Consider the following 16111-nt stretch of genomic DNA (forward strand, 5'->3'; position numbering starts at 1 on the left):
GGCACTGTAAATAGTACAGCAATTCAGAAGTGTCTGCACTAATTATGAACTAATTAGAGTTCAACCTAGAAAACGATGTGTTGTGAAAGTAGTAGTATGAAAGTCAAAAGAAGAAGGGCTTGCTTCTATCATAGAGTAGGTTAGGATAGTTTCCGAGTTCTTTTCCCATGGCACCGTCTTCGTTTTGGAAGAGGAGGCTTCTAATTTATGGAAGAAAGCAATTTCCAGGGGAGGGAAAAGCATAAGCAAGCCTGAGGAACATTGTGAACACATGATGGGGCAAGAAATCAGGATGTGTGCAGAAAATTCTGAATAGTTCAGTTTGGGAATGGAGAGCAGTAGGAAGTGAGATGGAAGATAGTGATTTTAATGATAATACAAATACAGATAACTTAGCGTCCGTTTGAACAACGTCCAACTGTTTCCAGCTAGATGTACATATGTGGACCCATAGGTGGTTTAAAAAAAATCTTTTTAAGCTCTTCTGTTTTTTATTTTCCCTCATTGGTTTTAAAGATCCCAGACCCAGTCTCTGGCTGGACCATGGGTGGGGGGATCTAGGCAGGTGAGGCACAGAACGTGACGTGAGGCCCTGCATGTATCACAGGCTTTGTCTGGTGGGTAGGGGCTCCAGGGCCAGGCTGCTCTGAATACTCGGGTGGGCTGGGCACACTCCACTCCTTTCCTGTGCTTTGCTCCCGCCCCTACTAGCCGTGGCGGCAGCAGTCGCAAGCACAACTGGAAGTGGGACAGCAAGGTCCAAATCACAGAATGTCCTGTTTCACAGAAGACTATCTTGTGGACATTGAGTGACACATACCTGTATAATACTGACCATTTTCTGAGTGTTTATTTTCATTCAGATATATATAATTTTATTGGGGGTTCTTACAACTCTTATAACAATCCATTTGTCTCAATTGTATCAAGCGATTTATACATATGTTAACTTAAAATGTTATTTATGCTACACACAGTGAAACTTGGACCCAGAGAAGTTATACAACTTACCTAAGATCAAAGAATTAGCAAATAGTGGCGCCAACAGTAGAACTCCATCAATCTAAATTCTAATTTAGATTCTAATTCTAAAACCCCACATGCTTAACCACTGGCTCCTAGAAGGTTTTGAGCATCAATTTAACAATTTTATATTATAGATTTCCAAAAATGCAGCTGGGGGTGTAATACCCCTTTGCCTGGTTCACACTTTTTTTTTCTATTTTATTGGGAACTCTTACAGATATTATAACAATCCATAGTTCAATTAGATCAGACATGATTGTACAATTGCTGCCACCATCATTTTCAAAACATTTTCTTGCCCTCTTAGGTATCAGCCTCTCTTTATCCCCACCTCCTCCACCCTGTCCCCCAGGAACCCTTGCTATTCTATTAAATCTTACTTTTATTACCACTTTTTTGGCCATATCATACATACCATCCAATGTATCCGTTGACCTATCATTCTGTTTTTTGTTTCCCTCGAGTGGGGTTATATAGTCATGGTTGCTATCAGTTCCCCCCTTCCTCCCTTTCCCCACTCCTTCTGTACCCTCAGGGAACCATTGCTCCCATGGCTATTTCTGAAGGGTTTTATCCATCTTGGATTTCATACATTGAATTATCTTAATTATATAAATGAACATACGCAGGTCTAACAAGATTAATGAGATTAAACTAAGACCATAATAGGAGGGGGAGGAAATAGAAAGAACTAAAGGATACTCATGTGTCTCATCAGTGCTGTCTGCACCTTGGATACATATTATCCCTTCCATGTGGCCCTTCTGTGAGCGGTTGTCCAATTACCTTGCAGGTGGTTTTTGGGTCTCCACCCTGCCTGTGCTCCTTCATGCCAATTTGATTGATTGCTTGTTTTTGAACTTCTGATGCCTGTTTCTGTCAACTCCTCATCACACAGGCAGGTGTGTTCATACCTTTCAATGGCTTTTTGTTGGATATGAAATGATCTACTACCTGAGATCTTGATATTACTGAGACCATTTTAATCATTTTTCCCCTCTCTTGCATTGGTAAATCATATAAAAGATCTGGAGAAAAAATTCCAAGTGAAACACTCTTGTTGAACAGTTTTCTTTGTTCTCTTTTCAAATAACAATATTCTTTTGTTCTCTTCCCGTCATTTTCTGAGAAATCAGTAAACAAAGTGAGTACCCATAGAAGAAGCTTTCAAGCAAATAACAGAAAATCCAAAAAATTTTGGCAGCTGCTATTACCGTAAGGATATATTTAGTCATCTGACTCTAATACTACTTCCTCCCAAATGATAATAGTGCCTTTGAATGTGTGGGGCTCCCGAATATTGTAATGGGGGATGCAAGAAGCCGGGGGTGGGTGGGTGAGTTCTGGGCATCACACTTAAATTCAGTAATTAATTGACTAATCTTTGTACACCGTGTGTGTATATATGAATGTATTTTAATTTCAAATTTATTCCTTTTTTAGGTCATAAATAAGGTTTATCTTAAGACAGATCATCTTGTAAAGAGAGATATTGATGAGCACTTAAGGATCAAGACTGTCTATGATAAAAGTATTGAAGAGTAAGTACACCACAAGTTTTCATCTCTTTTTTTTTACTGTGATTTTAGATATTAAAGATATTTCCATATATTAACTGGAAAAACATTTTTTAACTGAAAAAATTTTAAGTCCATAGAAGGAGCAAAATAAAGGCCAGTAGTAAGCTTCAAGATGAAAATACTTTCTGGAAGATGAAGGCCTTGAGATATGATTAAAGGCTGTGCTTCCTGAACAATTTAAACAAAATGAACGTTCGTGGATGTGGTCAATAGCAGATCTGAAAGGCACCTCTAAAATAAGTGGTTGGCAGAAAAATAAGAGGAGAAAGTAATATATACAACAATCAGAAAGTTTATAAAATTGTTACCCAGAGAGATGGCCCAATGTAATTTTTGTATTTTAGAGGAGTCCAGAAAAAGATCAGTTCTATATCTGTAGTGCTTTAGTGTTGGAATAGTCGATGTCTTTGTCCGTCGTTAGCATCCCAAATGAATGAGATGACATACACTCCCCAGTGCAGTGTTGTAGCATGTAGCGCACTATCAAATGCAAAGTGAGGGAAATTGAGATTACCGAGGACAGATAATGCCTGCGTCCACAACAGGGCCTTGGGGCTCTTGCAAGAGATGTTCAGAGAACCAGCGGTCGGCCCAACATGGTAATTCATCTGTTTTACGTCTTCATTTTTAGGTTGCTCCCTGAAAAAAGATGCCTTGTGAAGGTATGTCATAAATAACTCCTGGCTTACAGGATAGATAGGTACAGTTCATTGTGTATCAATTCTACTTCCACAAAGAAAAATATAAACGGGCTATTTTGTGAATGACTGGATTAAAAGGCGTCAATAAGGAGTTTGATAGGGTGTTGCTATGGAGTATAATTTTCACCACAGGTCTTTGTGATGCACTCACCAAAATCTTTGTATGTGATAATAGATTAGTCTTCTAATTTTTTTTTCACTGTGCAACCCGCTTCACCATGGGGTAAAGCCAGGCAATGGTTCGGGGTGACAATTTGCTTTGGCACGGGACTCTATGAGAGTCTTCTAATTTTATAACTTAACATTGCCTCAGCCTTCTCAAGTTCCTTTTGGTTCCTCTCGCGTGTTTTTTTGGGGTAGGTTATACCGAAAAGAGTTAGAAAGACTATTTTTTTACATTTTCAGATTCTTTAGTTTTTCATTAGTCTAAATTCTGAGTTCAAGATACCATTATTGTCAAGTCTTTGTGTAAACCAGTATCACGCTGCCGGTTTTAAACTGGGAAAAGGGAAGCCTAGCAGGTGCCACTCACCTGAGCTTGTGAGACAGAATACCTGCTGTTTTTGTCTTTTAATGTGTTAACAACGTGCATCTACAAATTCAGCAGTTTTTCCATGTGCAGTTCCACGACATTGTTTACATTCATCATGTCGGGCAGCCATCTCTAACGTGCACTTAGCAGAGATGCCCCTCCGTCCCCTCCCTCTTGCTCCTTTTGACCACCAATGAGCTTCGAGAAAAGATGCTTGAGCTGCATGGGGAGCACCGTTTTCTGACGGGAGTGCTCATTGTCCTGAATCTAAACTGATCTGGTAACGTGTCAGCCAGAGCTCTTTCACTGCTTCAGAATCACTCTTTTGGAAAGGAGAGCTGTCATTAAGGCAAGTCATTTTGGGCCACAGAAATCAGCACGGTCGGAACATAAGACTTTTTTTTTAAGCATAAGACACCTTAGTTTTAGGAAGCATCTAAATCAGTCTCAGACTTGAGCTAATAGAGATAAATCGTTGAGATTTAAGCTTTCTACTTAACGACAACAGGGAAGTCATTAATATCCTGTGCTTGTTTTAAATATAACTTATCCCTTGGCAATATTTCTAACTGTTTTTCTTCTTCTTCTCTCTGTTTCTTTTTTAAACTTCTATGTAGAACAAACTTTTCCCACAGGCAATTTCATATTTAGAGAGGACTTTGCAGGTCCGGCGACCAGCTGGCACGATCTTACTGAGCAGGTGTGTCCTCCTTCACATGAGTCGTGCCCTCCACTGTGCGGTGGGCTTTCCTTCTGCCAGCATGGCACGTTCTGCACTGTTATCCTAATGCAATTCATTTTTCTTGTTCTCAGAGACCAAAGTGCAATGTATTTAAAAATAATTAAAAGGGCTTACTGTATATTCATTTTTTCCCTATCCTTTCGTTATGAGATGGATCTTTTTTTAGGGTGTACTTGTCTTCTGTTCTCCACATTTTCATCTTTTTCAGATTTACATACTTATGTTATAAAATACTTTGCGTTTTTAAAAAATCAGACTAGGAGGATTTCTTATAGAACCCAAATTCCTTTCTAGTCTGCTTTTCTGTAGCAACGACTTGGTTTTATTCAATTTTTAAAAATCATTTTATTAGGGGCTCATACAACTCTTATCACAGTCCATGCATACATCAATTGTATAAAGCACATTTGTACATTCATTTTCCTCATCATTCTCAAAACATTTCCTCTCCACCTAAGCCCCTGTCATCAGCTCCTCATTTTTTTCCCCTCCCTCATGAACCCTTGATAGTTTATAAATTATTATTTTGTCATATCTTACCCTGTCAGACGTCTCCCCTCACTTGCTTTTTTTTCTGTTGTCTATCCTCCAGGAAGGAGGTCACATGTAGATCCTTGTAATCAGTTTCCCCTTTCCAACGCACCCTCCTTCTACCCTCCCACTATTGCCACTCTCAGCACTGGTCCTGAAGGGATCATCTTCCCTGGATTCCCTGTGTTTCCAGTTCCTATCTGTACCAGTGTACATCCTCTGGTCTAGCCAGACTTGCAAGGTAGAATTGGGATCATGATAGTGGGGATGGGGGGAGGAAGCATTTAGGAACTAGAGGAAAGTTGTACCCTTCATCCTTGCCACATCACACCTTAACTGACTCATCTCCTCCCCAAGACCCTTCTGTAAGGGGATGTCCAGTGGCCTACAAATGGACTTTGGGTCTCCATCCCGTACTGCCCCCCTCATTCACTGTGATAAGATTTTTTGTTCTGATGATGCCTGATACCTGATCCCTTCAACACCTCATCAACACCTCATGGTCACACAGATTGATGTGCTTCTTCCATGTGGACTTTGTTGCTTCTGAGCTAGATGGCCTTTAGGACCCCATACACCATATCTTTTGATACTTGGGCATCAACTTTCTTCACCACATTTGCTTATTCACCCGCTTTGTCTTTCGCGGTTGTGTTGGGAGGGTGAGCATCATAGAATTTAATTTAATAAAAGAAAGTATTCTTGCATTGAGGGAATACTTGAGTGGAGGCCCAATGCTACCTTAATACTAATGTTTTTAACTTTATACAGTGCTTTTTAACTGCTGTGAACTATTGTTTTTTTATAATTACCTCTGATGTCCAAATGAATTGAAGACAATGCGCAACAAACCAATATCTGCGGAAGGAAAATGACCCTCACAGATACTGTACTGGGGAATGCGCAGAGCATACAAAGTGCGGCCCTGTGACCGTGCCTGAGGAGCACCTCCAGGTAAGTCACTCTGTTCTGAACATCGTTGTTACTCTGCAATACTTTCAGGGGAGACTGAATCTCTGAGAGTCTTGGTTATCTAGTACTGTTGTAAACAGAATCGCCATAAGTGAAGGTGATGGCTACAAATAAACGTATTTTCTCACAGTTTAGGAGTTGAGAAGTCCAGAGTTAGAGGACTAACTCTAAGGAAAGGCTTTCTCTCTCTCCTCTGTAGGAAGGAGCTTGTGTCAGCAGCTTGTACTTCCTGGTTCCTTCGAGATCTCATGTGTCTTTAACTTAACAAAGACAACTCATTCCCAAATGGAATTATAATCACAGACATAGAGTTTAAGATTTGCAACACCGACATTTGGGGGACACAGTTCAATCTGTAGCATAACACATCTCCATGTTTAAAATCTCATCTTCTGAATCGTCTGAGTCAAATATGAATTCTTACTCTAGGGGCAAAATTCTCCATCTGTGCACTGTGAAGCCTACACTATGAGCCCCGAGTAGGCACAGGTAGACTTTTCTGTTGCAGACAGAGTAGATTGAATTGAAGAGAAAGGGAATAATGGACACCAAGCAAGTCCCAGCATCCAGCAGAACTAACGGCATTACTTCCCAAGCCTGAAAACTATCCTCTGTCCCCACATGAAGGGAGCGCGCAACAGAACAGCAAGGGGAGCAAAGCAACAAAGTCCCTGAGGAATCTTGAAAATAGACTGTGGACTCAGGGGGCAGAGCTTGCCACTACTTCAGACCTGATCAGAAAACATTCATAAGGTTCAGCAGACAGACCTGGTAGTATTCATAGACCTTTTTTTTTCTTTTATGTCTAGCTACATAAAATAGGTAGGATAAGCAATCCCGAGGAGAAAACAATGGGACCGATGGTTCTGGAGGCCAGGGAGAGGTGGAGGTGGGGGAAAAGGAGGGGTTAGCCAACAAACCCAGGGACAAGGGAGCAACAAGAGACCAAATATTGATGGAGAGGAGGGCATAGCATGCCTGGTAGGGTTCCATCAAGTGCATTGTAGCTGAGAGGAGGTACAGAGAACCGAGTAAAGGTCAAGCATGATATTGGGACAGGTGGAAAGTAAAAGGAAATAGAGGAAAGAAATAGGCAGAAGACATTTATAGAGGTATAAAAATAGTCATGTACATATGTAAATTTATTAATATAATAGGAATATAGGTCTATGTACATATAGTCATAGGTTAAGTATGAAGGTAGCAGATGGACTTTGGGGCTCTACTCAAGTCCTCCCTCAGTGCAAGAACACTTTGCTCTAATAACTTGGCATTCTGTGATGCTCACCTTCCCAACACAATCACTGAAGACACAATGGTTCATAAGTTAATGTGCTGAAGAAAGCTGATAGTGCCTGGCTATTACAAGATATAGCATCTGATTTTAAAGGCTTGAAGTTAAACAAGCAGCCTTCTAGCAGGGAAGCCCACTTGGAAGGAGCACACCAACCCATGTGATCACTAGGTGTGGACAGGATTTTGATGTGAATGAGGGGGATTGGAATGGAGACCCAAAGCCCATCTGTAGACAATTAAACATCCCCTCACAAAAGGGTCACAAGAAAGGGATGAGCCAGCCAGGGTGCAATATAGTACCGAGGAAACAATATTCCTTTAGTTGTCTAATGCTGCCTCCTCCCCACTGTCATGACCCAGTTCTATCTTACAAGTCTGGCTAGACCAGGGTACAGATAGAGCTCTCCCTCGACACACAGAATCTAGGACAGATAAACTCAGGACCAATAATGAGAGTTATGATACCATGAGGGCAGGGGGAAGGTGGGGGGAGAAAAGGGGACCTTATTGCAATGATCGTTGTACAACACCCCCCACCCCCTCCACACACCCAGGGGAATGAGCAGCAGAAATGTGGGTGAAAGGAGACAGCGGATCGTGTAAAATATGAAAATAAAATTCATTTATAAATTATCATGGGTTCATGTGGGTGGGAAGGTGGGGGAGGGAGGGGGGAAAAAGAGTTGACACCAAAGGGCTCAAGTAGAAAGAAAATGTTTTGGAAATGATGATAGCAACATATGTACAAATGTGCTCCATACAATGGATGTATGGATTGTTATAAGAGCTGTAAGAGCCCTGAATAAAATGATTTATTAAAAAAAGAAAAAAATTATCCTCTGTTGTCTGAAACCATCTGGCCATGGCCTCACCCTCCACCTGAAGCTTTTCTCCCCTCAACTGCAGTGTAGCTTTGCTTCCTTTGTTTCAGTCATTACAGTTAACAACACCCCAAGGAACCATCCAGGAACCAAACGTTTTACTTCCCCAAACTCTTTAGTCTTTCCCTTGAAGTCTCTTGCTTCCATGAGTCTGGAGCTGTTGCGCTGAGCCCCACTGTGAAAACAGCTGTGTACCTCCTCCAACTTCATGAGGGGGATGCTATTCATGTAAGACATACCTCCTCCCTTCCATCATTGATCAGTTCTTACACTGTCTCTTTCATGGCACTCTCTACTTCTCTCTTGGGTTCTGTAGTTCGTTGCAATAGCCATGCAGAACTCACAGACAATACTCTGGAGTATGGGCTTTATTCAGGCTGCAATTTGGGGTCAGGAACAACTCAGGATACAGTTCTTCAGTTAGGACAGCTTCTCAGCCATGTGTTTCCTTGGCTGTGTCTGTTACAAAGCTCTTTAACTCCTTCAGTCAGTGCCTGCGGGTACCCTACATTTTTGGTAATCCTCCTGTTTGAAGGTGCTCAGCTCTCTCGCTCCAGGGTCAGCAAGCCCAGCTCCTTTAACGAGTGCCAGAAGTACCCTACTACTTAAGGCAGGAGGCTTAAGAAACTGCTCTCTCTCTCAATGGGTTAGCACGCCCACCGTCTACACCTTGCACCCTGGGTCCTGGAAACCCATTGCCCTGTCAAGCTGGTTTGGGGTCCTTAGCCTCTGCAACCACACGAGTCAGGAGAACCCTTCAAGCTGCTGGATGCCTCACCTAGGGACTTGAGAGTCCAAGCCTCCACAATTATGTGAGCCACTTCCTTGAAATTTATATTATCTATCTACATCTACATATGTGTGTGTGTGTGTGTACATGCATACATAGCTACATATAGGGCTTGTTCCTCTGGAGAACCTAGACTAACACAATGATTATCATGCAGAATTTCTTTTTACAGACTTAAGGTCTGTAAACACAGGCATCACAGGTATGCTGTTTTTATTCTTTAATTGTCTTCACATGAGTTTAATGATCATTTCTATCCTTTGGCTTTGCATTTAACTCCTTTAGACTGCTGTATCAGTTTTAGTTAGAACTCTATCTTTGTCCTCTGTAGCATCTTTTAGCAAATATATACTAAAGCTTTTTTTGAATGGCAATTGACATTTTTCTTAGTAAATTATTCCTTAAGAATACTTTATTAAAAAAAGAATACTTTGTTGTACAAGAAGATTTCAAATAATTCATGAAAAAAACAAAAAGTGTGAACCTGATTTTACAACAAGCTTTCTGAAGGTCAAGATAATTTGAAGTCAACATTCCATCCCTAGATAACTGAGGGTCTTGGGGTTTTAGCTGCATCAGTGCAATCTTTTTTACATGGTTACCTGAAGAAAATGGGTGCCCTTTAAAGATTCAAGGGTTGGAAACAAAGAGAAGTCCGAGGATGCCAAATCAGTAAGGTGAATGCCTAGGATTTTTCATCTAAATTCTCGCAAACTTGCCGTTGTGTGAGGAAAGGAAGGCCCGAGAGACTGCTGTGGTGGCGAAACAAATACTCTTCCCTGGGTGTGTGCTGCTAAAGCCTGCTGAGCGCTCTTAGCACTCCAGCGAACAACATGCCTGGAGCAGCACAGAAACTGGCCAGCACCGTTGCTCTTGATTGGTCTGCTTTTGCTGTGACTGGTTCACTTCTGCTTTTAGTAGCCACTGGTTTGACTGTGCTTTGGCCTTAGGATTGTCCTGGTGAAGCCATGCTCATCTCTTGTTACAGTTCTTCTAAGAAGTGTGTCAGCATTTTGACCCTTCCGGTTTAAATTTTATTGAAAGTTGGACTCTTGTCTCCAGTTGGTATGGGTGCAGTATTTTTGGCACCCATCAAGTGGAAAGGAGCCCTGATGGCACAGTGGTTATGACTTGAGTGGCCACCTGCAGGGTCAGCAGTTTGAAACCACCAGTCGCTCCTCAGGAGAAACACAGGGCTTTAAATACTGTTGTAGAATTACCCTCTTGTAAACCCACAGGGGCAGTTCTGCCTTGTTCTATAGGGCTGCCATGAGTCAGCAGCAACTTCGTGGCAGTGAGTTTTGAGTTTATCAAGCAGAAATATGCTTAACTTTAATTTTCAGTCAGAATTGTGTAAGCTGAACAGAGATGTCTATTGTGTTAACTATGGTTTCTCCTGTTAATCATCGGTCATCAGTTAGGCTATGAAGATTGTTTCCTCAGAAATTTATGTGGATGATCTGCTGTAAACTTTCATCTCCAACATCCTCTTGTCCCTTCTTAAAAAGAATTGTCTATTTGCAAACTGCTGATTTCTTTGGGGTATTTTATCTGTAAAATTTTCATAAAACATTAGTGATTTCACCATTCTTCCAGGCAAGTATCACAATAATTATGGTATTTGTTCTTGCCTCAATTTTAGCAGTATTCATTGTTTTTGTAGGGAATCATTTTAAACTCATTTTAGCCTTTTTTAGCACCCTAAACAAGATTTTGTAGAGATAGGTTATAACAAGCTAGTACAAGTTTATGTTGGGGCAAAACACTTGAAATTCATGCACAGGATTTTTTTCTCATAATACACATTTTCCATAAACTTCTTGAAGCCCCTTCATACATGTTTAAAAATGTGTTTTATACAATTTAAAATATGCTTATAGTAGAATAGGTGTTGGGTTGCTAGCCACAAGGTCAGCAGTTTGAAACTACCAGCTGTTCCTTGGGAGAAAGATGAGGCTTTCTGCTTTTTTCCGGCGCTGACGACCGCTCGGCGATCATGCCTCTCACAAAGGATCTCCTTCACCCCTCTCCCGAAGAGGAGAAGAGAAAACACAAGAAGAAGCGCCTGGTGCAGAGCCCCAATTCCTACTTCATGGATGTCAAATGCCCAGGCTGCTATAAAATCACCACGGTCTTCAGCCATGCACAAACAGTAGTTTTGTGTGTTGGCTGCTCTATTGTCCTCTGTCAGCCTACAGGAGGAAAAGCAAGGCTCACAGAAGGATGCTCCTTCAGACGGAAGCAGCACTAAAAGGCCCGGAGTCGAGATGAGTGGAAGCCATTCTAATAAACCCATTTTGGATACAAAAAAAAAAAAAAGATGAGGCTTTCTATTCCTCCCATCAAGAACTACAGTGTTGGAAATCCTTATGGCCTATAGGGTTGCTGTAAGTTGGGATCGATTCAATGGCAGTGAGTTTGGTTTAGATTATAAAATCAGTGCAGTGTGTTTCCGAATAGAACTGTAGTCCGTAGGATTTTCAATGGCTGGTTTTCTTTTCTGAATTAGTTGGCCAGGTGTTTGTTCTTTGGTACTTCTGGGTGGATTCAAACCTCCAGCCTTTCTAATAGCCACTGAACATGTTAATTGCATGACACAGAGACCCCATGCTGCTGTTGGTAAGTGATTTTCAGTTGATTTTGATTCACAGCAACCCATGGGGTTTTCTTGACTGTAATGTTTATGGAAGTCGTCTGCCAGGTTTTCTTCCTGCGTCACTTACCTTTTGTGCTAATGGTTTTTTTTATGTGTATTATAAAATCTGCTACCAACATGATTCTGATTCATAGCGACCCTATAGGCCAGGATAGAACCAGCCTGTAGATTTTCCAAGGTTGTTAGTATTTATGGAAGCAGACTGGCACATCTTCCTCCTGGAGAGAAGCTGGTGAGTTTGAACTACTGACCTTTCGGTTAGTGGCTGAGCATTTAACCGCTGCTTCACTAGGGCTGCATTTTGCCTATTCTATCAGTCAAATATAATGCCATAGAATGCAATTCTGTAAGAATGAAATAGACCTCTCTGTACTGAGTTGGAAAGATTTAAGTTCTGAACTGAAAAACAACATTGTAAAACAATTTTAAGTAGCTAGGCTGTTTTATTTAAAATATATAAACACACAATAAAAAGTCTGAATTATACCTTAAAAATTTGGATACATACAAAAATAGTCCTAATATGAGTTTTTTTTTAGAGTTGGCTTATTGGAGGGCTTTAATTTTTTTTAATCGTTTTATTAGGGACTCCTATAACTGGTAACACAATCCATACATACGTCAATTGTGTAAAGCACATCTGTACATTCATTGCCCTCATCATTATCTCCACTTAAGCCCCCGTTATCAGGTCCTCATTTTTTCCCCTCCCTTCCCACTCCCCACTCCCTCACGGGTGAACCCTTGATAATTTATAAATTATTATTTTGTCATATCTTGCCCTGTCCGACATCTCCCTTCATTCATTTTTCTGTTGTCCGTCCCCAGGGTGAAGGTCACATGTAGATCCTTATAATTGGTTCCCCTTTTCCAATGCACCCTCTCAGAATTGCCACTCAGCACTGGTCCTGAAGTGATCATCTGCCCTGGATTCCCTGTGTTTCCAGTTCCTATCTGTACCAGTGTACACGCCACTTGCATGATAGTGGGGAGATAGTGGATCATGATAGTGGGGGGGGGGAGGAGGAAGCATTTAGGAACTAGAGGAAAGTTGTGCTTTATCGTTGCTACATCGCACAGGCTTTCATTTAGTACCATATATACTTGAGTATAAGCTGAGTTTTTCAGCACATTAAAAAATTATTTTATTGGGGGCTCATACAATGCTTCTCACAATCCATACATTCATCCCTTGTGTCCAAAATATTTGCATATTTGTTGCCATCATCATTCTCAAAACATTTGCTTTCTACTTGACCCTTGGTATCAGCTCTGCATTTTCCCCCTCCCTTCCCGCTCCCCCTTCCCTCATGAACCCTTGATAATTCATATATTATTATTATTTTGTCATATCTTACACTGCCTGACATCTCCCTTCACCTACTTTCTGTTGTCCGTCCCCAGGTTATATGCAGATCCTTGTAACAGGTTCCCCTTTTCTACCCTACCTTCACTCCACCCTCCCATTATTGCCACACACACTACTGGTCCTGAAGGGATCATCCACCCTGGATTCCCTGTGTTTCTGGTTCCTATCTGTACCAGTGTATATCCTCTGGTCTAGCCAGATTTGCAAGGTAGAATCGGGATCGTGATAATGGGGGGGGGAGGAAGCATTTAGGAACTAGAGGAAAGTTGTGTTTCATCGTTGTTGCACTGCACCCTGACTGGCTCGTCTCCGCCCCATGACCCTTCCGTATGGGCTTTGTTGTTTCTGAGCTAGATGGCCGCTTGTTTACCTTTAAGCTTTTAAGACCCCTTCAGAACATTTTTTAATGCAGCTTTTGTGGTAAAATTAGGTCCCTCCACTGATATTTGGGGCGGCTTATACTTGAGTACATACAGTAAATTGTGTATTTTGATAATACTCTTTATTATTCACATTGAGTATTTATTTCTTGTATTAAAAAAATAAGACATTTAAATGCATTTACTAGAAAACCCATTTATTATAAGTATACATCTGAAAAGAGGTGAATTGCCTCAGAGGTTGTTATGCTTGGCTGTGCTCTCTCCGTGCTCGTAACCGCAGTGAAGCATCGGTTTAAGTTGTGTGTTTATATGTTTTATCTCGGGGCCCTCGCAGCTCAGCCCAGGCTCTTAGAACCCTGTGCATGGGCCCCAGTGCCACGAGCTGACTCAGCTCCGTGCCCTTCTCAAGTGGCAGGCTGACAGTGAGGACACGTTTAAGATGAGAAGAGACTCTTAATTATAGGTTCATTTCCTTCTCCAAGACATCTCTAGACAAACTGCTTTCTTTCCCAAGCTTCTGCTGATTAATTTTTTTCCTTAAAAGATTCTTATTACCAGATATTCTGGTTCTGAACTTTGATTTAAATTAAGTACATGTTCATGAGGAAGAATGCTTAAATGCCACAGCTTTTTATAACACCAAATATTCATAAGTTAAATTGAACATAAACATTATACATGCATATACTAAAAGAGGAAGTATAAGCAGTGAGTACTTTGAAAAGAGATAGAAATTTCTGGGTTGCTCTCAATAGGCATTGCTTGTGTGATATACATATGTTACATATATGATTTCCACCTATGATAGAAAAAGCACTCTAAAAATAATCTTTACAAAGACAAAAATTGGTTCAGAAAACTAGGAAGAAGGGATATAAGCTGGCTATATTTTTTGACTTTACATGCTTTTGTACTCTTATTTTAAACAATGTGCATAACTATAGGGAATATATTTCCATTAGATATGTTTTCAAATTAAAAAAAATAAATTTATTAATTTCAAAATAATGTTAAATTCACAAGAAATTGCTAAAATTCAAAAAGTATACAGGGAAGTCCTATATACCCTTCACCCAGGTTTTTAGAGTGCTGAATTTTAAAGAAATTTTCTAGTTTTGTATTTTCCTGCCTTCTGGTTGGCTGTTTTAAGTGAGATGTATAAATTTATGATCATTTGAAAGTAGAAATGTTTGTAAGCCAAATTCCAAAGCAGAAGTGGATACTGAGTAAAGGGGGGTATGGATTTTGGTAAAGTTTGGGAATGATGATGTTAGATCATGCTGGACTTAGAGTCTGGAGTCAGTCACTCTAAGATTAACTTGCAGCCTGGTTTTCTCTTTGGCCCCTGTGGGTACAGCAATGCAGGGTCTGCCGTGGGGGTAAGTGGCTGTGTGGAGCAGTCGGTGTACCAGACCAAGAAGGGGTCAGAGATGCAGACTTTGTTCTCTATGTTGGTGCTTTGGCCACTGAGAGGTGCAGCCACGAAAACATCATCTCTTATGCAGCGTATTGTCAGCAGGAAGCAAAAATGGACAGGTAAGCTTTTCCCTAGAACTTACTTTTAAAGAGCTAATGTGGGAACACTTAACAAACCCTGTTATAGGTGTTAAGATTGCCTGCAGTTTACAGTTGCCAAATTGCTTCTGGTAGTAAATAGCAGGGCTCCTGGCTTGGAAGGGGTGGTGGTGGTGGTGTATAATCAGACTTTTTATTATTGATATAGTAATAGCACTTTTTAGAATGAAAGAGAAGAGGTAAAAAGCTTCTTTTGACTTTCCCCTGCCATTTTTCTTCCTTCCTTAACCTGTCCATTAAATACTCTCCAGGAAAAGTAGACTCTCAAGAGATTTTGCTTTTGATGTGAATACCTCTTTGAGGAAACATTGCGAACTTTAATTTGAGCACTTCTGTGCTACAACTATGTGTTTCAAATTTATCTAGTCACCTAATTGTCTTGTCATGTGTTATGTGTCTAAATGAAATTCAGACACCTATTTGTCATTTGCAAAGAATTAAAAAAATTACTGTGAATCAGCCTTGAAATGAAGTCGTTATAGATGCAGAAGATTGGCTGCTATATGCTATATACCACACACATCAATTAAAGGCACTAAAAGTCACCAGGTATAAACTCTTCATTAAAAGGGGGAATTGAATTTCAGATTCGTAATGGATGTTCTGGAGCCACGGAGGGTGCTTGAACCCCTGAAATTACTGCCTTGTTGCAATCTCTAAACCATAAACCCAAAATACCCTGTGAAGTCTTCTTCAAACAGAACAAAACATGCGTTTAGCTTAGTTGGTTAACAGGGTCTGTCCTGAGCATCATGCTCCTTTAAGAACTGTTTATGTGGGATCAAATTGACTAAAAAGATAGAAACTTTAGGGGGACAATGACTTTATGTTAATGAAGGTGGGACAGCTCAGTAGAGGAGGGCGAGAATGGGTGTACAGCGTGGAAAATGTAGGCAATGTCGCTAAATTGTACCTGTAGAAGTGGTTGAATTACTGTATGTTGTGCTGTGTGTATATATTCTCGACAAAAATTAAAATACACGGAAGAAAAAGAAAGTTAGCAGGTGTCTCAGAATGTAGTATAGCAGTCTCAAATATTGGAGAGGGTAGCGTGTCTAATTCACGACATGTAAGGGC

At 40.7% G+C, this 16111-nt stretch overlaps 2 protein-coding genes across 3 annotated transcripts in view; both read left to right on the forward strand.

Moving 5' to 3' along the window:
- LMLN (leishmanolysin like peptidase) overlaps positions 1–16111 on the forward strand; it is a 70653-nt gene that overhangs the window by 4638 nt on the left and 49904 nt on the right. For both annotated transcript variants that reach the window (XM_075556296.1, XM_075556297.1), the window contains exons 2-6: positions 2470–2567; positions 3238–3268; positions 4457–4539; positions 5949–6066; positions 14817–14995. In XM_075556296.1, the coding sequence (XP_075412411.1) occupies positions 2470–2567; positions 3238–3268; positions 4457–4539; positions 5949–6066; positions 14817–14995 (509 nt within the window). The remainder of the gene's footprint in view (positions 1–2469; positions 2568–3237; positions 3269–4456; positions 4540–5948; positions 6067–14816; positions 14996–16111) is intronic.
- LOC142454283 (small ribosomal subunit protein eS27-like) lies at positions 11038–11370 on the forward strand. Its single transcript, XM_075555643.1, has one exon. The coding sequence runs from the start codon at positions 11048–11050 to the stop codon at positions 11300–11302; it is 255 nt and encodes an 84-aa protein (XP_075411758.1). The 5' UTR covers positions 11038–11047; the 3' UTR covers positions 11303–11370.

This window comes from Tenrec ecaudatus, chromosome 8 (assembly GCF_050624435.1).
Source record: "Tenrec ecaudatus isolate mTenEca1 chromosome 8, mTenEca1.hap1, whole genome shotgun sequence".
NCBI classification, from domain to species: Eukaryota; Metazoa; Chordata; class Mammalia; order Afrosoricida; family Tenrecidae; genus Tenrec; species Tenrec ecaudatus.

Excerpts from the sequence above, each read along its gene's own strand:
- LOC142454283 (XM_075555643.1), top strand. The coding sequence starts at position 11,048 with ATGCCTCTCACAAAGGATCTCCTTCACCCCTCTCCCGAAGAGGAGAAG.